The 25,417-nt window shown below is 41.4% G+C and overlaps 1 protein-coding gene across 2 annotated transcripts in view; it reads right to left on the bottom strand.

Moving 5' to 3' along the window:
* Positions 1 to 25,417, bottom strand: part of RAP1GDS1 (Rap1 GTPase-GDP dissociation stimulator 1) — a 202,071-nt gene that overhangs the window by 70,860 nt on the left and 105,794 nt on the right. The window contains exons 4-5 of one of the 2 annotated variants that reach the window (XM_077476583.1): positions 16,085 to 16,210; positions 8,534 to 8,680 (exon numbers count right to left, since the gene is read on the bottom strand). In XM_077476583.1, the coding sequence (XP_077332709.1) occupies positions 8,534 to 8,680; positions 16,085 to 16,210 (273 nt within the window). The remainder of the gene's footprint in view (positions 1 to 8,533; positions 8,681 to 16,084; positions 16,211 to 25,417) is intronic. The other variant, XM_077476584.1, reaches the window with a different exon arrangement.

Here is a 25,417-nt window from a genome sequence, read left to right as displayed (position 1 = left end):
GCTTTCTTCTTACCACTCTTCCATAAAGGCCAGATTTGTGCAGTGTACGACTGATTGTTGTCCTATGGACAGACTCTCCCACCTCAGCTGTAGTTCTCTGCAGTTCATCCAGAGTGATCATGGGCCTCTTGGCTGCATCTCTGATCAGTCTTCTCCTTGTCTGAGCTGAAAGTTTAGAGGGACGGCCAGGTCTTGGTAGATTTGCAGTGGTCTGATACTCCTTCCATTTCAAAATGATCGCTTGCACAGTGCTCCTTGGGATGTTTAAAGCTTGGGAAATCTTTTTGTATCCAAATCCGGCTTTAAACTTCTCCACAACAGTATTACGGACCTGCCTGGTGTGTTCCTTGGTCTTCATGATGCTCTCTGCGCTTTTAACAGAACCCTGAGACTATCACAGAGCAGGTGCATTTATACAGAGACTTGATTACACACAGGTGGATTCTATTTATCACCATCAGTCATTTAGGACAACATTGGATCATTCAGAGATCCTCGCTGAACTTCTGGAGTGAGTTTGCTGCACTGAAAGTAAAGGCGCCGAATAATTTTGCACGCACTTTTCAGTTTTTTATTTGCTAAAAAAGTTTAAATTATTCAATAGATTACGTTCCACTTCACAATTGTGTCCCACTTGTTGGTGATTCTTCACAAAAAATTAAAATTTTATATCTTTATGTTTGAAGCCTGAAATGTGGCAAAAGGTTGAAAAGTTCAAGGGGGCCCGAATACTTTCGCAAGGCACTGTGTGTATATATATATATATATATATATATATATATATATATATATATATATATATTAATATACATACACATACACAGTACAGACCAAAAGTTTGGACACACCTTCTCATTCAAAGAGTTTTCTTTATTTTCATGACTATGAAAATTGTAGATTCACACTGAAGGCATCAAAGCTATGAATTAACACATGTGGAATTATATACTGAACAAAAAAGTGTGAAACAACTGAAAATATGTCTTATATTCTAGGGTCTTCAAAGTAGCCAACTTTTGCTTTGATTACTGCTCCGCACATTCTTGGCATTCTGTTGATGAGCTTCAAGAGGTAGTCACCTGAAATGGTTTTCACTTCACAGGTGTGCCCTGTCAGGTTTAATAAGCGGGATTTCAAGCCTTATAAATGGGGTTGGGACCATCAGTTGTGTTGTGCAGGAGGTGGATACAGTACACAGCTGATAGTCCTACTGAATAGACTGTTAGAATTTGTATTATGGCAAGAAAAAAGCAGCTAAGTGAAGAAAAACGAGTGGCCATCATTACTTTAAGAAATGAAGGTCAGTCGGTCCGAACAATTGGGAAAACTTTGAAAGTGTCCCCAAGTGCAGTGGCAAAAACCATCAAGCGCTACAAAGAAAGTGGCTCACATGAGGACCGCCCCAGGAAAGGAAGATCAAGAGTCACCTCTGCTGTGGACGATAAGTTCATCCGAGTCACCAGCCTCAGAAATCGCAGGTTAACAGCAGCTCAGATTAGAGAACAGGTCAATGCCACACAGAGTTCTAGCAGCAGACATCTGTAGAACAACTGTTAAAGAGGAAGTAAACCCTGATGAGTTTATTTCCTCTTTAATTCCCTGCAAAGGCAAAGCATAATGGACTACTATGCATCGCATAGTAGCCCATTATGTGTCACTTACCTGACACAGGAGCCAGCGAAGTCACCGCTGTCCCCTATAGTCCGGCGCATCCATCTTCTCGGTGGGGTCACGCAGCTCCGCCGCTGTCATTCGGCGAAGCCGCGATGACGTCACTCCCGCGCATGCACACGGGAGCCAACACGCACGACAGCTCAGTTTTTGGAAATGCCGCTCAGTGCACCTGCGCGCCGCTGTCTGTCCTCGGGCAAATATCTCCTAAACCGTATAGGTTTAGGAGATATTTCTTGGACCTACAGGTAAGCCTTAATCTAGGCTTACCTGTAGGTCAAAGTGTATTGTAAGGGTTTACAACCACTTTAAGAGGAGACTGTGTGAATCAGGCCTTCATGGTAAAATAGCTGCTAGGAAACCACTGCTAAGGACAGGCAACAAGCAGAAGAGACTTGTTTGGGCTAAAGAACACAAGGAATGGACATTAGACCAGTGGAAATCTGTGCTTTGGTCTGATGAGTCCAACTTTGAGATCTTTGGTTCCAACCACCGTGTCTTTGTGCGACGCAGAAGAGGTGAACGGATGGACTCTACATGCCTGGTTCCCACCGTGAAGCATGGAGGAGGAGGTGTGATGGTGTGGGGTGCTTTGCTGGTGACACTGTTGGGGATTTATTCAAAATTGAAGGCATACTGAACCAGCATGGCTACCACAGCATCTTGCAGCGGCATGCTATTCCATCCGGTTTGCGTTTAGTTGGACCATCATTTATTTTTCAACAGGACAATGAACCCAAACACACCTCCAGGCTGTGTAAGGGCTATTTGACCAAGAAGGAGAGTGATGGGGTGCTGCGCCAGATGACCCGGCCTCCACAGTCACCGGACCTGAACCCAATCGAGATGGTTTGGGGTGAGCTGGACCGCAGAGTGAAGGCAAAAGGGCCAACAAGTGCTAAGCATCTCTGGGAACTCCTTCAAGACTGTTGGAAAGCCATTTCAGGTGACTACCTCTTGAAGCTCATCAACAGAATGCCAAGAGTGTGCAGAGCAGTAATCAAAGCAAAAGGTGGCTACTTTGAAGACCGTAGAATATAAGACATATTTTCAGTTGTTTCACACTTTTTTTGTTCAGTATATAATTCCACATGTGTTAATTCATATTTTTGATGCCTTCAGTGTGAATCTACAATTTTCATAGTCATGAAAATAAATAAAACTCTTTGAATGAGAAGGTGTGTCCAAACTTTTGGTCTGTACTGTGTGTATATTATATATATATATCCCATAGTTTGTAGACACTAACTTTTTAGCAAACCAATAAATATACGCTTATTGGATTGTTTTACTAATAATATGTAGCAGTATACATATTGGCCTACATTTATGAAAAAATTAGATTTTCTAAAAAAAATTTATTGGTTATGTTTATTAGCAGAAAGTAACAAATGTGGCTTTCCCCCCCCCCAAAAAAAAGACTTGGTCTTTTTTGCTTATAGTGTAAAAAATAAAAAACCCAGTGGTGATAGTACCACCAAAAGACAGCTTATTTGTGGAAAAACAGTGACAAAATTGGATTTTTGTACTCCAGAGCCTGTTTGTATGCGATCCTACAAGACGTTTAATTTGCGGGCCAGCCTCCGTCCATTGAGGCCAAGTCACAGCCGACCTATGGCGTAACTGCAGTCGGCACACACTCGCTGGCTGGACTGGGGAGACCACTGGATCTAGATTATCTAGACCAACGCCCAGCCCGGCAGTTGATTGTAGATTTTCCAGGAGAAAATGCATGGAAGAAAGACAAAAAGAAAAATTAGCGTGGACCAAAATATCCCAGCAAGGAGCTAGGTCCCTACTCCTGACTATACAAAAGAAAACTGAATACCTAGAGCAGAAAGGGGGTTATATACTGACTGAGGACAGCCCATGGACATAGCCAGGTGTTTTTTTTCCCTGCCTAGTCCTACTCCTGCGGAGGCGATATAACCCAATGGTCAAGATTAAGGAGGCGCTGTTTCCATCGAAGAACAAAAGAGAAATTTAATTTATGCACAGTGTTGCATAACCGCACAATTGTCAGTTAAAGTAATGCAGTGCCGTATCACAAAAATGCTCTGGTCATGAAGGGTAGTAAATCTTCTGGAGGTCAAGTGGTTAAGGTAGTGGAGAGAAGGGAGTGCAGATACCTGGAGCCAGGTTAATTCTGACAGGGCGGCTGGACAAAAGTCAGTAGATCAATTTCTGTTCACCTGCAGGCCATGCATGGATTGAAAAAGTACCACGTGATGTATGTAACACAATACCTTGGAGACATAGGGATTTACTAAAACTGGAGATTGTAAAATCTGGTGCAGCTGTGCATAGTAACCAATCAGCTTCTAACTTCAGCTTGTTCAATTAAGCTTTGCCAAAAAAAACTTGGAAGCTGATTGGGTTCTATGCAGAGCTGCACCAGATTTTAAAGTCTCTGGTTTTAATAAATCAACCCCATAGTCTAGTGACAATGTGTGAGACATCACCAGGGGAGAGAGATTTGAAGCCAGTATGAACGTGATCTGATCAGTTAGCATATACAAATATAATGGAAAGCAGAGAGGGGGGAATAAGTCATAAGCATGGACGTAACAAAGCAGTATCCTCCGTACATATTCCTCTACACCTGATACAATTGGGTCAACATGATGTGAGGGTGCCTTGAAGATGCTGAAATAAAAACAATAAGGATGTAAAAATATAATGTTATAGAAGCTGAAAAAAGAATGTCACATCACATAAGTGATCATCCTGAAAAAGAAGCAGAACTACTTATTACAACAGCTCTCAAAACACAGAAATAGAGAATTTTATTCTAACAAGGACAGTAGATGACAATCTTTATAGCAAGCCACAACTTCCATGTCTCCGGCTCCGTAAGGTCACCATGTATGGTCACATTAGCACTGAAGTGGCACTAATGTCATAAAATGAGAGGGCAGCCACTTGGGGACAGCTATGAAAAGCTCTACAAGCTTGCGACATTTGAATAAACTAGCAACTATAATCCCATTTGACCTACATGGTAACTAGTTATAGAGTGTTTGAGGACACAAATAATGTAAAAGCAACAAAAAACATATAATATTCAGTGTATAAGATTTACCACATCACTTTGAAAATTCAGCACTATATGAACTTAACCCAATTCCAGCCAGGGGAGGCAAAGGTGGCAATTCACTACTGAACCAAAAAAAAAAAAAATACACAAACACATTATCGCAAGGATCTATGGATCTAAAATGTGCTTTATCATCTGAAAGGAATACTGTAGGCAGAGGAATAGTGATATATATATATTATATATATATATATAAAAATTGATTTTTGCACATTTGTAATATTATATGACCATCAAGTGAAAATGTTGTTTTTCACATGTGTACTTTAAATTCTGCTGTATATTCCTCTTTCCCAGAAGCACATACTTATCTTTTCTTCTTTCCCTGCCGCTCTGTTCAACCCTCAGGTGCTAACAAGAAACGAGGAGCTGTAGGTGGTGCTCTGCCTTCCCCTATGTGCCATAAATGCTCCAATCACCAATTAGCAGCACTGTCAGATGAGAGGAAGCGGGATGGGTCACATGCTCTAGCACTGGTTGCTTCCTTTGCTCCCTACAGCTCCCTACAGCTGAACAGAGTGATAGGGAAGCAAAGGAAAGTGAGCACATGTTGGTGGCGAGAAGCTGGATTTGCATGGTACCGTATACTGCTTTAAACAGTCATCTAAAGTTTAAAAAATAAATAAAATAAAAACAACAAAAAAACAAACAAACCTCAGTAACCTACACGGGTTAAAGGCTAAGTTCACCCTTTTCCCATGTTTTAATTTTTACGTCCCAAATCTACATACCAGGAAGTCATGAACTTTTCTATAAAACACATCAGGGCTGAGGTAAGGCCTTGTTCTGAAAATCATAGAAAGCTTTTATTTTTTTGCAACAGAGATACATTAATATATTGGTAGGTAGGGGAGCTGGAATTTAGAAAAGAAATTGTGAACTTAGCCTTTTAAACCTTCAAGTTTTTTTTTTTTTTTTTTATAAAATAACAAAAATGGCTATACCTACCTGCTCTGTGCAATGTTTTTGCACAGAGCAGCCCGATCCTCTTCCTCTGGGGTCCCCCGGCGGCGCTCCAAGCCCCCTCCTCTTCATCAGGTGCCCCCACGGAAAGCACTCTATTGACACAGACAGCAGGACTTGCCCCCCCCCCCCCCAGCCAATGGCTTCCACTGCTATCCATCTGCCCAATGAGGAGGGTTGACAGGGGTGGGAGCCGCTGCTCTTGTGCACATTGCTAGATCAAATCTGGCTCAGATAAGAAAGGGGGGGTGGGGGGTGGCTGCAGCACATACGTTTTTTTAACCTACACGGTAACTAGTTATAGAGTGTTTGAGGACAAAAAAAAAACAATGCAATGCATAGAATGCATTAAGGTGAAAACCTTAAAGTGGTGGTAAACGCCATACATGAAAGTTGAACTAAGCACATATATCTGTAGTGTTTACTTATTTCTCTCCAAAGCTCTAAGTTTTGTTTCTTTATGGTGCATTGTTCCTCGGTTATCAGCATGTCTCCGACACATGAGATAATAGTAGCTGAAAAATTGCAATGGAGAGGGAGCTTAGAGGTAGATACGCAGGGGGCTTGTCTATTCAGACTACAGCTCTGCATGTTTCTTCATTCCTCTGCTAATGTGGAGGGGGTGTCCCTTTCCTCCTATTAGCTCTCACACAGTGTAAGTCCAGTATCCCCACCCACCCCTATGTGCTGCTGAAAGAGGAAGAAAGATTTTTAACAAGATCTGCACTTTCCAAAGAATGAAGAAAGAGGAAGACAGTAGATATACAAGTTAAACCTATGTAGGAGATTTGTTTAATCTCTGTATCATCTGAGACTATTCACTTTACTGGGTATGTGTGAGGGTTTACATCCACTTTAAGGCTTTAGAACCACTTTAAGTCAGCATTCTGCCTTTCCAAATTCTGTAGAAGGTATATTTGGCGATACACTCTGGTGTTGATTTTCTAAAGCAGTAGAACATGTGCAAAGTGATTTTTTTTCCCCTTAGCTTAGTAAATGAGGTGAAATGATCCGATCATGTGCAATCAAAAAAATTTTTTTTTATCTCCTTGAACAGGAGTGCGTATGGTTTGCAATGTGAATTTGACCCAAGCCAAGTGAAAATTCATTTTGTAATTGTAATTCATTTGTATTCCTCTACACAGCTGATGTGCTGCCATTGCTAGTAGTGAAAAGCAAAATGAGATTCTGAGAACAAGTATAAGTATCTTTGCTAAAAAACCTGAAGAATGAGTAGGTCCCCACATTGTCAGCAGTGACAATAGTCAACAAGGGCTTCTTCTAAAATGTATGTTATGGTTTGTTAAAGTGTTACTAAACCCAGGACCCTGCATTCACTATATCTTGTCTACCACAGCATGCAGAACATGAAAATGCCATAGTTTTAATAAATCTAAACTACTAAATACCTTTTCCCAACAGCAGTTTATAGCAGTCTGACTAATTAAAGCTTGTAGGAGGAGTTTTCATTCTCCTGACTGTCCAATGAGACCGCATGACCCCAGACACTCTATGCAAATCACATGCACCCTCCCCAGAGAAGGAAAAAAAAACTATTTAGCAATACACACCAAACTGAGAATGTGCAGAGTGCATCCAAGGCTCTGTATTGTCCAGAGATTAATTGGGGATGGTAAAAGGAGGAGAAGACAGGATCACACAGCCTTTTTACACAATGCACAGGATTACCCCTTAGGTTCCAAAGTGAGTATAACAAGCACATGTTACTGCATATACGGATTTTTCTGTTGTTGGTTTAGTAACACTTTAAGAATAGGTTATTTTTATGTCCATAGCCTGGTTACAGCTCTACTTCAAAGCAGAACTAAACTAAATATTTAGGATCGCTTTAAATAGTTTTAGAGGATGGCTAGGGGTACTCAAATGGTCATAAACGTACCTCTGGCCCATAAAGAGAGAGTTTTCCCCAATTATATGACCTAAAGCCAAGCCAACAGCACGTGGGCTGCAGTTATTCTGTGCGGTGGGTGCTATCATCAATAGTCTTCAGTCACTTTGGAAACTGTACTAATATAACTGCCTTAGTACACAGCTACCACAAGAGGTTATGCTAATTTTATCATCCTCGCACATATCCCTAATGCATTCTTCTAATGGCCCCTTCACAAAATTAAAATGCCAGTACTAAAAAAGAATAAAAAAAAAAAAAAATTATATATATATATCTTTGATATGAAATAAAGGTTGACTATACAGAATGACTGAGAATAAATCACATTAAAAATTATTTTTTTTTTTTAATATCTATTTGGTTTAGACCTGAAGGCACGTAGGGGCAAATGAAATGGAAATACAGAGGCATGCTTGCGCCACCTACAGGAGAGAAGAATGTGGCATGTTACTGGGTCAGCACACAAATGCATGTACGAGACTAACTGCATAGAATTCCCCATAGAACAGCAGGACGTGGAACAGATTGTTTCCGAGATTCAATGCACATCCATCTGGCTGAACAGCGATGGAGGGATATAGAAGGGAATTTATTTTGCATTTAACACTTCGGCTTTCTTGCAGACATTCTGACACCAGATTTTATGACTTCAAAAGAAATATCAAAAACAGGTTTGGAAAAATCAATTCTACTGCTTTTTTCTCTTCAACATCCAATTCACAAGCGTGTGTGAAAGTGACCTCTAATTGTGCTCAGAAAGTTGTTCATAGCAGAGTAAAAAGCTTGGCAGAGTGAAAGGCTAAATTGAGAAGTGAAGGTATTCTCTATGCTCAGCTCGTAGGCCGAGCTGTCTTTATAGTGTGTGGATCTGGATAAAGCGGTTAGTTTACCATTCTCATTGCTATAGTTCATCAGCATGCCACAAAAGACAGTCATGAGCTTCTCATTTGCTGGATCTGTTAAAGTGCACATTGACCGCAAATGGTCAACTACAATTTTTGCACCACCCGCTTGGTCAACCGCGTGCCTGCCCTCATCTGGAAACAAACAAAAAGGCACATTAAAACAGAAAGCATTCTGAACCCTCAATTGATATTATACAATAAAGTATTCCGGGGCACATGTGAATTTCAGTTAGGAGGAAGACAGAAAGCTAATAATAAAAATAAAAAGAACTTAAAATACTGGGCGAAAAAACACCTCTTCTCTCTTCTATGTGATTTACTAATGTGTCATCTTATCTTGGTCAATCTGTGCAGAGAGAAATATGGCAGAGACTTCTGATAATGCTTGCTGCCCGCCAGTCAAGTGGATTTAAAGCGGAGTTCCAGGCAAATATGAAAGACACAAGTTATTTCAGCTCTGTATTTATAAATACACCATTTATTTTTAATGCAAGCCCCTAAATCTGACTTATTATTGGTTCCTGAATTTGACTTAATATCAGCCTCTGTGCAGCAAAGCTCAGACTGGGAGTGTAAGAAGCAGCACAAGGAGAAACTCAGTTCAAGTGCTAGCAAGGAACATGCTGATAAGAGAGAGCAGAGTGACAGAGAGGTGAGCTCATCAGTGTGCTGCTTCTCCTTCACTGCCCAGTCACGGGCTGGGGCAGGGAGGAGACTTGGAAGTTAACTTCAATAGATAAGCTGCTGTGTGGCATGGCTGTGTACATTTCAGAACTGGGCAGACAGATTTAAAAATCATTTGGAAGGTAAAACAGCTCCTGTATATGTATTTTTTTCTGTGCATTTAGCGCTTTGCCTGGAGTTAAGCTTTTATCACTTCTGTGCTCAAGGACGATCACGCAAGTATGCACACATATTCTGACATTATCGTCTGCATTTTCCAGGTCCGCAACTAAAAACGCTTTGAAGTCAAAGGATCAGGCATGACTGCAAGGCACTTAGAATTTAAAGGAAGCAGTAAGGACAGCCTACATATTTCTTTCAGCATATGTTCCCTTTAAGGTGTTAGTTTTGAATTGTAACTGTCTATTTAACCCAGTGTAACAAATAGACTATGGCTAAAAAACTATGGTTTCCCAAATATTCAAATCGGATATATAAAAAGCAAACCTGTGGTACTCTCCCAATTTGGTTCACTGTCACCCTTGACTATATAAAGGCGCCTCCAAGTATCTCATGTTCTGCTAATTTCCTAAACACTCAGAGCATAAAACACAGGGCACTTTATTATGCAAGTCCTCCCCTGTACTCCTCTTCGTGCTCAGCGAGGTCACCTATAAAAGGCTGCTACACACTATAAGAAAATCATGCAAACGGTCGTCTGGTTCATGTACAAGAAAAAATTTGGAGTTTGCACCTTTCTATGCATGAAGAAAAAAGTGATTCCTGCAGATCAGAAAGTGAAGGATTAAAAAGGTCATTTTTGTAAAAATCACAGTTTAGCAATAGGCATTATACTGTATCAGACTTCTGCAATGGTTATTAGGCTGCTTTCACAAGGACCTGCAAGTGTAGCGCAGTACACCTGCGTTTTACCTGCACTGAGCCATAGACCTCTATCATATACTGAATTAGGAGTTTGCTGTGCTTTCAGAAAGTGAATCACACCTACAAGATATAATAAAAGTCAATGGTAAAGTGCAGCTAACGTACAGGAAAGCCGCAGATGCACTGTGCTTCACCTGTGATGCGGGAAAAGAGCAGCACATCAGTGTGAAAGCAGCCTTAGGCCCCTTTTACACAATCGGTCCGACTGGGTCCGCCTGCTGTTTTTCAGGTGGACCCCTCATTCACCTTTATGGGCATACAGATGTATACGGACTTGTGCTAGTTTACACCCGCCTACCTCCAATCCGCTAAATTGTTAAAATAAATCTGGGAGGATCGGAAGGCCCACAGAGCACAGTGTGTCCATGTCTGCTCTGCCTATGCGGAGCAGACACAGACATGTCATCTGACCGATCTGCTCTGGACAGATCTCCTGCTGAGCAAGCAGATTCCACACTGTGTGAAAGGGGCCTTAAAGGGGCTCAGGACAGTAAGGGCTTGTTTACATTACATTGTGGCCCTCGCTCTTCAAAAGGTTGAGCACCCCTGCTCAAGGTTCTCTTATGGGTTATTGTTTTTTTTTTGGACTCTCTTTTCTTCTGTTTTTGCTTCTTTAGTAAGCTTACCTTTGGGCCAGGATTTGCTGGTTTTAGTTGTTTTTTATCGGTACAAAATCATAAATAAATTATGATCAAGAGAATTAAAGTAGGCCTGAAATGTTGGCAAATGTATTTAGTCTGACCCTATATTTGCTATCTGCAGAAAGAACAGGCTTTTAAAAAAAATTCAAGGTAGAACCCGACTTACTGTTAATGTCCGAATCCATCCAAAACTTTTATTTTTTAGTTTTGCTCCTGGTGGGAAAGTGACAGAACCACGTTTCTATTTTCAGTCGGTGTCCCAAATGGGGATATGTCTCCAGTTGGGAAAAAGACTGCAATAAATCACTTTTTTTCAGTGAAAGGAAAGGAGTTACAACTTTTGTCCAGTTTGTGTTTTTTTTACTGTATGTTCTACTGCCCCAGTGACCCCTACAACCTAGTTTTTTTAGCTGCTGTTGTAGGCACCAGTGAATATTTGCTGATGGTGTCTTTCATATTTCAAAAGCTTTTTTTCTGGATTTGGGCTTCAAGGGAAACACAAACAGCCCTGTTGGCAACAATTGGCATGACAGCACCACAAAACAGATCCCAACTGTAAGGTGGGTGAGTCGAAATGCATCAGGGTGTGTGGTTTGGTGGAGATGTAGGGATGTTATTGTTTTCTCACCTTGGCTGGTCAGGAGTAGCGGCGATCGTTTCCTTTTTAATAAATGTGATACTATTTTATAATGAAAAAGTTTGAGTTATCAGAACTAACAGCTAACTAGTAATCCATATAAAATGAACATGATAAGAAAGCTGTACTAGATCTGGGTGACTTTCACCCCAAAAAAAAATTCAGCGATTTAAAAAAAAAAAATGTGATTCACGATTCCAATTGAGTTTTTTTTTTTTTTTGATGGACACCGCACCGGTCCTGAGGAGCTGATGCAACACTCCTGCCCGCAGCTCCTCAGGATCGGCGCGGTGTCAGAGCCAGTCCTGAAGAGCTGCAGGCAGGAGTTTTTAGGCAAGGCCGCGGCTTCGGCCTTGTCCGCAGTGTCTGGCCTCGCGGACTAGGCCGAAGCTGCGGCCTCGCCTAAAAACTCCTGCTTGCAGCACCTCAGGACCGGCACGGTGTCAGCGGCGGTCATGGTGAAGAAAAAAAAAATCTAAAAAAAAAAATAGATTTGCTGAAATTTTGAATCGATTTGACCTCTCAACTCGATTAAAGATTTAAATCGTTTTTTTCCCCAGCCCTATGCTGTACCTCAATCAAAAGAAATATAACAAGTCATAATAATTTACAGCTAAAGCTGGACAAACTGTTTTGACTGTACATAAGAAACCATGCCTAGACAAATCAGCAGAATGATGAATGCAAGAAACGAGATTAAATGTTTTTCATGACCCTCTCCAGTTTTCTCTCTAAGGCCCCTTTCACATGGGGCAGATTCCGCCTGCTCAGCGGGGAATCCATCCTCTCATTCCCGCTTATGCAGAGCGGACACATCCTGCTCTCCTCTATGGGCGGTTGGATGTAAACAGACCGCCTATCTGTTTACACCTGATGTCCATCTGATCTGATCCACTAGAGGTACTGGGAACAGATCCCCAGCCGCCTATTTTTAGCAGATAGGATTGGATGTTGGCCATTGTCAACAGACACATGTCCAGGGTAATTGATGGTCCAATCGGGTCCGTAAAAAAACTGACAATCGGACCCAATTGGTCCGGCCATGTGAAAGGGGCCTTAGTTCACCTATACATGTGTACATTTCTAATATTCTATCGTATTCAGGTACCAGCTGTTGCCTGAACAGTGACTGCAACTGATAGGACGCACTCACTGTTTAGCCAATAAATTTTCCATGCAGCTCAAGCAATTTATAAGTTTGTAGTGCCGATGGCAGGAATTTACCAATTAAAATTCAGGCCTTCTATGGTATCACATATTCACGTAAAGTGGTTGTATAGTCATTTTTATGACTTTTACCTACAGGAAAGCCTATAATAAGGCTTACCTGTAGGTAAAAAAAATATCTCTGTACAGTTTAGGAGATATTCCCCCCGCAATGCGCCGCTGACTGTAGCAGCGCATGCGCACAGGGGATTCTCGGCTGAAAGTCCGGCAGACGCCAGACTCTCGCATGCATGGGAGTGACGATATCGCGGCTCCGGCCACTCACAGTGCCGGAGCTGCGATACCCGGAAGAAACGCTGAGGGAACATGTCAGCTCCCTCGGCATGGAACGGGCCAGATGTCGGGGCCTCGTTCTAAGGTATTTCATAATGAGCTAGTATGCGGTGCATACTAGCTCATTATGCCTTTTCCTTTGCAAGTCAGGGAAAAAAAAAAAAAAAAAAACTTCAGCGGGTATACAACCACTTTAAATATGTTGTGTTCAGTGGCAGTATGCAAAGAAATCCAGAGAGTCAACAAGAAAAACAGGGATCCACCGCTCCAGGTCAGTCCACCAACAGACTGCTTGCTCTCCAGGCAAGTAGGGGTTCCAGGAGCAGGCTGATTGCATGAACCAGATAAATGGAAAACTAACAAACTCTGGACAGCCGCACTCCGGACGCGTCAGAAATTTTGTTCTATTTTTTCCCCTTTGCTGTGGTGATTCGTGTGATGTGAGGTTTTTCATTTTGAAGAAATAAAGGCACGTTTTACTTTTCATTCCATCCGGAGTGCGGCTGTCCAGAGTTTGTTCGTTTTCCATTTATCTGGTTCAGTGGCAGTACTTATTGTCAAACGTATCGAGGGGGACCATTTTCAGTGTGCCACAAAGCAAAGTATGTGTACACCCTAGTCTGACTACCTTTAGCAGGTTAAGCATAATGGAGTGGCTTAACCATCTATTTTTACTGTGCCCCTTTGGTCCATGTGAAGGCCTGTTAATCCAAGGGTCAGCTGTACATGGTAAAGCTATATCTGAAGTTGTAAAGCGCTGCATAAACTGTCAGTGCCATACAAATCCTGCATAATAATAATAAGCCTACCCACTGCCATTTAAAGACTATGTCCACCTAACATTTCATATTCAGGATATGTGTCTGTCCCTCTGCTTTCCCATTAAAAACTGACTATACTAGGCATGAGAACACACCGTGATCTCTAGCTGTGCTGAGAACTCAGACTACTTTCCAACAATGATCAGACCTGTCCTGAATGGTCCCCAACCCCCCCCCCCCAGACATTCACTGGGAAGTTCAGTGTGCTGCTGTTTCACCTCCCTCGGTTCTCTGAGCAACTTATGCAGCTGAGAACAGAGGGTATGTAATCAGTTGTGAAAAAGGATATTTATATATTTTTTTATATGTATACACAAATACTTTGTCCTTCATTTCTATTTTAAACTGGATGGATTGTTTTACAAGTTGAGAGTTTACATATACTTTAATCCTTATATTGCCAGCTGAGATTCTGGCAATCAATGACACAATGGGAGTGGGCTTAGTTTAGTGCTAGGAGGGGGCAGGCTTATCTCGACAGACATAAAATTGTAAAGCCTAGAACTAGGGTGCAAAGGAAATCTGAAAATTAACACAGGTGAATGAAGGCTACACTAGCTGCTTGAACATTATCACTATTGTTACCTTAAAAACATTTTACAGCACATTCAGTTCACTTAGAGGATTCCAGTTTTACATAGGTAAATTTGCTACACACAGAAGGCATGAATGAAGAAACAACCAGTCTTAGGGCTCATGCACACATGACATTTGCCTGATGCTTGTAAAAGTGTCTAAGGCTTTTACAAACGTTTAGACGCATTTACAAGCTTTGTCAAGCTTTTGAGCGTTAATTCATTCCATTGGCCAGAATAATAATTTACTCTGCCCATTGAAATTAATTAACATTAACACATGCTTAGATGCGTTTAGAAGAACCATCCCCTTTTTCTACCTAAACTCTGCTTCTCCTGGATGCACTGGCAGCGTTTTTTTTATGCCTAGAAAAACCCTTGCCATTAAACACTGCTAAAAGCCAATGTGTGCATAAACACATAGGCTAACATGCATGGGGAGTTCATAGGCAGGAAAAAAATAAAATGCCAGATGCCCCTAGAAGCAGCTGCAAAAAAATGTCCAGTGTGCATGAGGTCTTATGTAGTTGAAGTCATTTGCAAAGCATTACTGATCTCCTAATTAGGCCAAGAAAGCAATAGTTGTTAGACAGACTTTGTGCAAAGGCTTGTGAATTGCAGGAGCCGCGCAATAAGTTATTTAGCAATCACCACTTTAAAAATATACAGCAGAACAGAGCACTGGGAAGATAAATAATTTACAGGCAGACAACAGATGAGAGTAGGAAAACGAGGTACACGATTACACAATGTAGTAGATGTACACCTGCTTCTTAGTGCTGTTTTACAGAAGGATTGGGGTAAATGGCATATTCTGGACTAACAAAAAAAGGTTTTGTTTCAGTTTTATAGCAAAGAGACTGATGAGCACCCGACTACATTTATCAGCTTGTCACAGTGAGAAAAAGAACAGAGATATTAGAAACGACTGAGCCAGGTCCATGCATGCCAAGTGATATTCATCAGAGAAGATTTTGCTGCATAAAACAAAGACACTGAAAAGCAGTTATGGAAAAAGGAAAATTAGATTTCATGCAGAAGACATTAGGTGTGTTAAATTGGAAGTATTAACATTCTGGCAAACCTTACCATTTCAAATTAAAAGGTACAAATCAATGGTTTACAATATTACAATGTGCCCAGATATCACAACCAAAAAAAAAATCTCCTTTTTAGGACTTGTCCACATTATTTTATAATTAGACCATATTTCAGAGGATAACACAGCATTGTTAAAAAAACAAAAAAAAAAAAAAACTCATGCAAATCAAATGCAGTTTTTAAAATTCTGAATGGGGCTCATACACAAGTTCAGTGTTGATTTCAGTAGCCTTTCCAGTGGACAGTAGTCAGAGCAGAGCAGCAGACAAAATCAGGTGAGGCTTTCAACTGGCCTAGCTTTTAATGAGCACAGACTACTAAAACCAGTTCTAACATTGCAGCTCCTGCAGAAAAATCCCTTCAAGAGGAGTTCTTCTGCTTTTAATATACGGCTTTAACAAAGAATATTGGTTTCTATGGTCCAACACTTGAGTCCAAATATTTGATGGATTATCTTTGTGCAATGGGGACTACTAGCTCCCTAGAGCCTCACTAGTCATCCTCAGCAACACAAAGTGGTGGCCAGATTGATATTTTTTGGCAGTTTATCTTCTAAGCCCAGAGTGTTATTTGCTATACACAGGAGCAACCATCCAGAGAGATCTTTTAGTAGGTTCACTGTACACAAATTGACACGATTATACAATACTTACGGCTATCATAACAAATATTCCCAAGAGCACGTCCCGTTTGCAGCAACACCTCCTGGTCTTTACAGTTCAGAAGCTGCACCAGCGGTGGAATCAGACCGGCGTCCACACATGGAATCCGCAATTGTTCTGAAATACGGTAAAAAAACATTCACTCACAGTTTGCTTGGCACACACAAGCGTGTCTCAAAATTGCCTGCCAACATAACATACACATATACACACGCACACACAGTAATTTAGCTGAAAGATCAATGTCCCCATCAGAACACAATAGCATAGCATTAGAGATCGATGTACCAACATTGCATTGTTAGTACAGCTGTTCCGACCAGAGCTGTGAGTTTGTTTTCGTTCCGCCTGCTGGGTTGAATGAAAAAATAGGATTTTTATAACGGCTTACCTGTAAAATCCTTTTCTTGGAGTACATCATGGGACCCAGAGCCTTAAGTAATAACAAAGGGTATATAGGTACCTTCAGGTGATGGACACTGGTATACCCAATCCAGGAAGTTCACTCCCTAAATAACCACTCCTCCTATCAGAAGTACCTCAGTTTTTGTAGCACAGCAATGTACCTAAACCCCAAAAAGAGGGGAGGGACCTCTGTGTCCCATGATGTACTCCAAGGATTTTACAGGTAAGCTGTTATAAAAATCGTATTTTCTTTATCGTACATCATAGGACACAGAGCCTTAAGCAATAACTTAATGGGACCTCTCATAGCAATGCTATTTGAGGGGAGGGAGACACAACCCGCAGGGTAACCCCAGACTTGAGGACCTATACTGCTGCCTGCAGCACACTGCGCCCAAAGGTGATATCCTCATACCTCATTACATCCACTTGATAAAATTTGTGAATGTATGCACTGAAGACCAAGTTGCGGCCTTACAGATCTGAGCCATGGAGGCCTGGTGACGCACTGCCCAAGAAGCACTAACCGCCCTGGTAGACTGTGCCTCAACTTGAAAAGGGGGAATCTTACCCCTTAAATTATAAGTTTGAATTATAACTTGCCGAATCCACTTAGCGACAGTGGATTTCAATGATGCCTGTCCTTTCTTAGGTTCCACTGGCAGAATAAATAAGACATCAGTCTTACAAATCTGAGCAGTTGTCTTTAAATAGATTTTCACTGCTCTCACCACATCAAGACAATGTAGTGACTTTACCTCCCTGGAACATGGTTTTGAAAAGGCAGGACAATATCTTGGTTCAGGTGAAAACCTGAAACCATTTTTGGCAAAAAGCTTGGACAAGGGCGTAACACCACTCTGTCCTCATGAATAATCAAATATGGCTCTTTACAAGAAAGAGCAGCCAATTCCCAAACCTTCCTTGCTGAGGATATAGCAACCAAAAATACCAACTTCCTTGGTGCATCGGTTCAAATGGCTGTTTTTGTAACACAGACAAAACTAAGTTCAAGTCCCGAGAGTTCAAAGGTGGTTTGACTGGCAGAATAAGTCACATCACCCCTTGCATAAAACCTCGGACTAAAGAATGGATATAGCAAGAGGTCTTTGAATAAGACCCATAAAGCTGAGACTTGGCCTTTAATAGGCCAACTTCATCTCTACCCCTAATTGTAGAAAGGCAAGAGTTCTGACTAAGATATATCTCCGAGGGTGCCAACCCTTGGATCCACACCAAGAAACATAAGCTCTCCAGACCCTATAATATATAGTTCTGGAAGCTGGCTTCCTTGCATTAATCAGGATAGAGATAACTGACCCTTGCAAGCCCACGTTTCTTCAGAACGTGGGTATCAATAGCCAAGCCATTAAATTTAGAGACTGTCAGGTAGGATGGAATATCGGTCCCTGTGAGAGCACATCTGGCCATAGTGGGAGGGACCATGGACCCTCCACAATAATCTTTATGATTTCTGCACACCATGACCTTTGGGGCCATGCTGATGCTACCAGAATTACAGGCTTTATTTCCAGCTTGATCCTGCAAAGAAGCTGAGGCAGTCATTGAATAGGAGGAATTGCATAGATCAGTGAGAACTGATCCCACGGGGTCACCAACGCATCTGTTCCGCATGCGAGTGGATCCCTTGTCCTGGACACAAAGTTGACCAACTTCATGTTGAATCTGGATGCTAGAAGATGTCCAGAGTCCCCCAGGGAAAATGTCAGGGTGAAGAGACCATTCCCTGGGAATAACTGCTGGTGACTCGAGTAGTCCATCTGCCAATTCTCTACTCCCAGAATGAAGACTGCCAATAGGCACGGGACATTCTTTTCTGCCTATGTTAGAATATGGTTCACCTCTCTCTGCACTGAGAGACTCTTGGTGTCCCCTTGGTGATTGATATAGGCCACAGCTGTGGCATTGTCGGATTGGATATTGAAAGGACAATCTCGTAACCTGAAAGTCCAGGCCTTCAGAGCCAGACACACTGCATGAATCTCTAGGATAGACAAGGTTATTTTGGCTCTTGACCACTGTCCCTGGACAGTTGTCTTTTCTAGTACTGCTCCCCAGCCTGAAAGGCTGGCATCTGTCGTTGCCACTTTCCAGATAACTGCTCTGAAGGATATTCCTTTCAGCAGATTCATGGGTTAGTAACCACCAACTGAGGCTTTGGGACACTTTTGGGGACAGCCACATTGGCAAGTATAAAGCTTGAATTGTTTTGTTCTAAATAGACAGGATACTGTTTTGCAACAGTCTTGATTGGACCTGGGCATAGGGAACCGCTTACAATGAAGCCACCATCTTTCCTAGCAACCTCAAGCAAAGGCAAATGGAGGGATTGCCTTTTGACCTGACCAGCCGCAGCTCTTATGGAGTTGATCTTTGCCTGAGGCAAGAGCACCTTTTTCTGGGCTGTGTCTATGACCAGACCCAAGTACTCCAGCCTTTTTAGCGGTATTAAGGAAGATATCTCTAGGTTGAAAATCCAACCAAATTTTTCCAAGTAACTAGTTGTAATGCGTATGCTTTGCTCCAAATGAGCCACCGACTGGTCAATTAGCAATAGATTGTCTAAGTACGTCAAGACTATTATGCCCTGTGCCCTTAACCTGGCTAGAGGTGGGGCCAGGACTTTTGTAGATACCTGGGGTGCTGTAGCTAGGCCAAAGGGCAAGGCTACAAACTGGAAATGCTGCTGTTCTACCTCGAACTGCAGAAACCTTTGGTGAGCGCGAAATATAGGAACATGCAGATATGCATCCCTGATGTCGATAGACACCAGAAGTTCTCCTCCTAATAGGATAGAAACTACTGACCTGACCGTCTCCATGCGAAAGGAGCGGATCTTCAGGAACTGATTTCGATCTTTTAGATCTAGAATGGGTCTGACATCTCCATTTGGTTTTGGTACCATAAAAAGGTTTGACAAAACCCCCAAACCTTGCTCTTTTCTGAGGATCTGTATGCTCACCCCTGAGATATTAATCGGTCTAGTGCCCAAAACAGAGATTGTCTTTTCTCTGGATGTTTGGGAATGCTTGACCTCAGGAAACGAAATGGTGGAAAGTCCCAAAATTCCAGTTTGTACCCCAGCGTTACTGTGGAGATGACCCATCTGTCCTGAATCTCCTCTTGCCAGACTTCCGAAAACTGCAGAAGTCTTCCCCCCACTCTGGTGAGGGAGGGGTGCCTCTCCATGATGATGCTTTAGGATTCTGGTTTGCAGGTTTCCGACCAAGACTTCTTTTGAGCCTGACCCTGAGGTTTTCCTCTAGAGTCTGACAGCGGAGGCCATCACCAATGCCTAGAGGCGGAAGCCCCTGGCGCAGGAGAAAGAGCCCATTTAAAATGAAGGGCGTTTATACTTTCTTTTGACTGGCAAAAGAGTACTATTCCCACTAGAAATTGTTCTGATATATTTGTCAAAATCATCCCCAAATAGCCACTCCCCATGAAAAGGGAACCCAGTTAGGAGGTTCTTACATGGTGCTTCGGCTGACCAATTTTTTAACCACAAGATTCTACGCATATGTACTAGCATAAGCATAAGGCGGGACACCTGGTGAATAGAATCTTTAATGGCATCTATGGCAAAGCATAAATTATTTTAGTAGTTCGGCCAATTCCCAGGCTTGTTGTGCAGGGACCTCTTTAAATTGGTCCTTTAGGGATGGACAGACACGTAATGCAGCGACTGCAGGCTGAGTAACGGCACCTGCCCAGGAAAAAGCAGATTAACAGGAATTCCAACCTTTTATCTGTTGGATCCTTAAGCATTTGTGTATTGTCTACTGGACAAGTTAGACTTTTATTCACACTGGAAATCGCAGCGTCAACTCCTCTGTTTGGAGGGAGAAAATGCTTATCTGGATGATCCCATTCAGGATAAATAAGCTGTTCAAGTAATGTATGCACAGGAAAAGCATGCAAAGGCTGTGAAGGTTTTAAGGAACCCAAGGAAGAAACCGAGCTTTCAGGAGACTCAGGGGTAGCATGAAAGTAGAACGAACCATCTCCGTAAGAGAGTATCAGCAACTTCTCAGATTGTGAGGCTTAAAAAGGTTCATCTACCATTGTTTCCTCCACAGAGGAATCATCGGTATGTCTTTCCTCCTGATCGACTGAGGGTAATACCTCGTCCTGTGCCCAGATCACGCTTCCTATGCATTTGAATGGAGGATGTGATTAAAGCCGCTAAACTTTCTTCCAGACCCTGCAGGGTGGAGGAAAGGACATCTTCAGTTACGTATACAGGGGCTGAACTGTGAAAAGCAGCTACACCATCAATTTGTTCCAAAGGCCATCCTGGCTTGCCATAATTGGTATTTCATGCGAAGATGACAGTGTGGAAATGCGATTGGAGATCCTAGGGCAGTGATGGCGAACCTTGCTTAGTACTATGCGTACCAAAGGTTTCACCCCCAGGCCCTAGGACAGTGATGGCGAACCTTGGCACCCCAGATGTTTTGGAACTACATTTCCCATGATGCTCATGCACTCTGCGGTGTAGCGGAGCATCATGGGAAATGTAGTTCCAAAACATCTGGGGTGCCAAGGTTCGCCATCACTGTCCTAGGGCCTGGGGGTGAAACCTTTGGTACGCATAGTACTAAGCACAAAAGCAGATGCACTATTGAATTGTACTACTTGCTGAAAATAGTGACATGACAGTAAATGGCGCTATTAAGCTCAGCCTAGTGCTGGGAAAAGTCTTCCTGTATCAGGAATGCCACTTGCCACCCTTCCGTGCCTCACAGCTCCTGGGTCCCGTGTGCAGCCTGCTTGGTCCTCCTCATCAGCTGAGGAGAGGCTGCTCCAGCTGTATTTTTATATCCTGCTTGCCTGTCGTACATCCTTGAGGACGCTACACAGTGCTGTGCCTAGGCCCCCTCTTTCGTTTTTGAAAATGCTCACACACGGGTGTCTTTCGGGTCTACAGATCCAAAATGGGGGGGAGGGCAGAGCCCCTGACATTAACCAGCATAGGAGTAACACATGGAACAAAATTCTGGAGCTTCGCACCCCCCGCGGCGGGGGTATTACAAGGGGGGTACATCACTGGAGGTTCCCTAAACCTCTGTCCCTTCAGGAGGGAGAAAAAAGCATTTTGGCAGATCCCTTTACCTGACAGGAATCCCCCTGCACAAGCTGCTGTGTCCACACACTGACTGACACTGAGCTTACAGTGAAGACAACAGATTAAGGTATGTGCATAGACTCACTCTAGTGGAGATTTAAGGTATAACAAAATGTTTTCCCATAAAGAAGAAAGCATAGGTGGACTTTTTAGTTCCTAAGTTTCTCCCCTTAACCTTATCCCCGCCACAGGATTTTCTGAATTAACAGACAATCCAACCTTCCCCCGGCACTTTGGATGGAACTGGTGTATGAAGGCTATTTAAATCCAGCATGGATCCCTCCTGGAGCTCCTCAGAGCACATCTTCATTCGTGACCAACACCTTAGACACTGGCGAAAAAACTGAGGTACTACTGATAGGAGGCGACGTTATATCGGGAGTGAACTTCTTGGATTGGGTATACCAGTGTCCATCACCTGAACGTGCCTTTTTACCCATTAAGTTGTTACTTAAGGCTCTGTGTCCCATGATGTACAATAAAGAAAAAAACTATTTGTGTGTACAAGGCTTAAGTAGGCTTTTTTTTTTTTTTTTTTTAACATGTTTTATATTAAGCTCCCATTGAAATAATCCTGTACTTACAAAGTTTATTGCTCAAGCTAAAAGTCCCACACATAACTGAAGGAGTCAAAACAGTGATCCATCCCCATCCCTACATCCTAGCGAAAATTTCTAGGATTACTCTTTAGAAAACCTAAACTAGTGTAAGAATTCTGTCTTGTGTATTAAGCATTCTACTTTTTTTTTTTCTTGCCATAATATCTCTATAGTTTCAGGTATGCCAACAGAAAACCAGGTATTCGAACAATAAACCCGTTCTAATTCATTCGTGTCTGCATCCTATTTCAGTGCAGCAAGTTTCTAAGCTTTGTTCTCTTGTGCTGCTCCCTTTCAAAAGCTGGTCATACATGGATAAAAATTTGGCCAGTTCAGCATAGACTGGCCGAATTTCAATCCATGTATGGCCACTGTGGTTGTACAGACAGTGATCTACTGATAATTTTCTGTTCAACCACGCTGTCGGGTTTTAGCTGCTCGATCAGTGTTGGAGGCTATAGACTACAGCGGTGAATATTCCCCCATCCACATCCAGTGTGTGGAAGGGGGAATTTGGTCTGTTTTTTTTTTCCTTTTGTTTTCTTTTTAACCCAGTGAGGACTCATCTATGGCTAGCCTTACTTATCTTTACTCTGTAAGAATTCTTAGTTCCCTTCTGCAGAAAACAATTGCTCATTTATCAGCCTCAAATTTAAAAAGAAATACCTTCTGCTTCTTTATTTTATTTCCATGAGATATATATATATATATATATATATATATATATATATATATATATATATATACACACACACACACACACATATATTATATCAATTCATATTCCATTCGGTGTCAAATGCATGACGGTTTCGGACAATGCAGATAGCGCCCTTCTTCAGAACAACACATACAACAATGGTGATCATTACAAGCATATAAATACACATTTCTTTCATATGGGGTCAATTAATCATTCAATGCCAATGAGGCCAATTAACAAATGAGAAAATGCATGTAGAATCATGGCTCATCAGGTGCTACCATTTTTTTCACTACATTCGATATGCACTAGAGAAGAACATACACATATTGTGAATTTGTATACATAGCCAGCTATATCCAAAAGAACATTAAGTATTATCATTTTACAAGCCTAAAAAATTATATATAATATATATATATATATATATATATATATATATATATACACACACACACATATACACACAAAGTCCTAAAAGGATTGCTGCACTTAAAATGTATTCAATACAATGAAAAAAAGTTACAAAAACCTATCAAAAGTGGCCCATTTCAACAGTTTCAGGCTAGCATAATGCCCTTCCTCAGGTAGGAACTAAAAGGTTTTTGTAACTTTTTAAAATTTATTTAAAACAATTTAAGTGCAGCAATCCTGCTTGGACTATCTATATATGGCCCATGCACTTTCAAAAACCTTCTACTCAATCCCACAGAAAAAGAGCCAGATGTCACTTAAATCAGAACTCCAGACACAGAGATTTTGGTAAGTTCTGTGTAAACAACTGTTAACTGTACTCAGGTGTAAGACTGGCCATACAGTATACAATTTTCTTGTACAAATTTCCTTTAGATTTACCAAAATCATATAATATAACATCAAACCTAAACACTTTCAATTTGTATGCGATCAGGCAGGCTCCTTGCACTATATAGTTGAAGGTAAACCTAAAAAATGAACATTTTATAATGTATGGCCAAGCTTTACACATCGTCAGATTGCTACACTGCACTGAGAAATCAATACTTTTCTTTATGCCGGATAGTACAGCTCTTGCTTTAAGTCTGTCCTGCTCTAGATATAAGAGCTGCGGGTCTCAGACTGCAGCACTACTGTCTTTGCTGTTCATACAATACACGAGGTTTAGCAAATGACCAAATGGAGAGGAGGGTGGAAAAACACCACTAATGCTGCAGTCTATGAGACCCACAGCTCTCATATCTGGAGCAGGCTGGAATTATTGATGGATCTGAACTATACAGGCTAATGAAAATAATTGATTTTAAAGTACAAATCAAAATATATACGCTGTGCTACCAGATATAAAAAAAAAGGGGGGGGGGGGGAGGGGATATACACTAAATATAATATATGTGATACCCAAAGTGCATGTGAAAGTCATACAGTGAGAAACTATAAAAGTGGCAATAGTGCAACAAATGTGTATAAAATACAAAATATAAAAGTGTATGTATATATCTTATTATAAAATAAACATGTATAAACCAGTGTATTTCATAGAGTGCTAGTGTACATCCATGTGGAAAATATTATATCAACTGCATCAGTGTCCATAGGATCATATATATGATCACTGATCCTCTAATAATTACACATAGAAAGTGCTCACGTGTGCATTTGTGACATCCAAATGTGTCAGTACAAAGGTTCTTTAACCACTTTCAGACCGGACCATTTTGCTGGTAAATGACCAGAGGTCTTTTTACAATTTGGCACTGCGCTGCTTTAACTGGTAATTGCGCGGTCATGCAATGTTGTACCCAAACAAAATTTGCGTCCTTTTCTTCCCACAAATAGAGCTTTCTTTTGATGGTATTTGATTGCCTCTGCGATTTTTATTTTTTGCGATATAAACGTAAAAAGACCGCAAATTTTGAAAAAAAATGATATTTTCTAATTTTTGTTAATAGAAAAATCCAATAAACTCAATTTTAGTCATACATTTAGGCCAAAATGTATTCAGCCACATGTCTTTGGTAAAAAAAAAGTCAATAACTGTATATTTATTGGTTTGCGCAAAAGTTGTCACATCTACAAACTAAGGTACGTTTTCTGGAATTTACGCAGCTTTTAGTTTATGACTGCCTATCTCATTTCTTGAGGTGCTAAAATGGCAGGGCAGTACAAAACCCCCCCAAATGACCCCATTTTGGAAAGTAGACCCCCTAAGGAAATTGATAAGTGGCATGTTGAGCCCATTGAATATTTTATTTTTTTGCCTCAAGCGATTGAATAATGACAAAAAAAAAATTTTTTATTTTTTTTTTTACACAAAGTTGTCACTAAATGATATATTGCTCACACATGCTATGGGCATATGTGAAATGACACCCCTAAATAAATTCTGCTGCTTCTCCTGAGTACGGGGATACCACATATGTGGGACTTTTTGGGAGCCTAGCCGCGTACGGGGCCCCGAAAACCAAGCACCGCCTTCAGGCTTTCTAAGG

This window comes from Lithobates pipiens, unplaced genomic scaffold (genome assembly GCF_037356315.1).
Source record: "Lithobates pipiens isolate NorthernLeopardFrog02 unplaced genomic scaffold, aLitPip1_a1.2 Scaffold_13, whole genome shotgun sequence".
In the NCBI taxonomy this organism is placed as follows: domain Eukaryota; kingdom Metazoa; phylum Chordata; class Amphibia; order Anura; family Ranidae; genus Lithobates; species Lithobates pipiens.
This window is presented reverse-complemented; position numbering and strand designations above follow the sequence as displayed.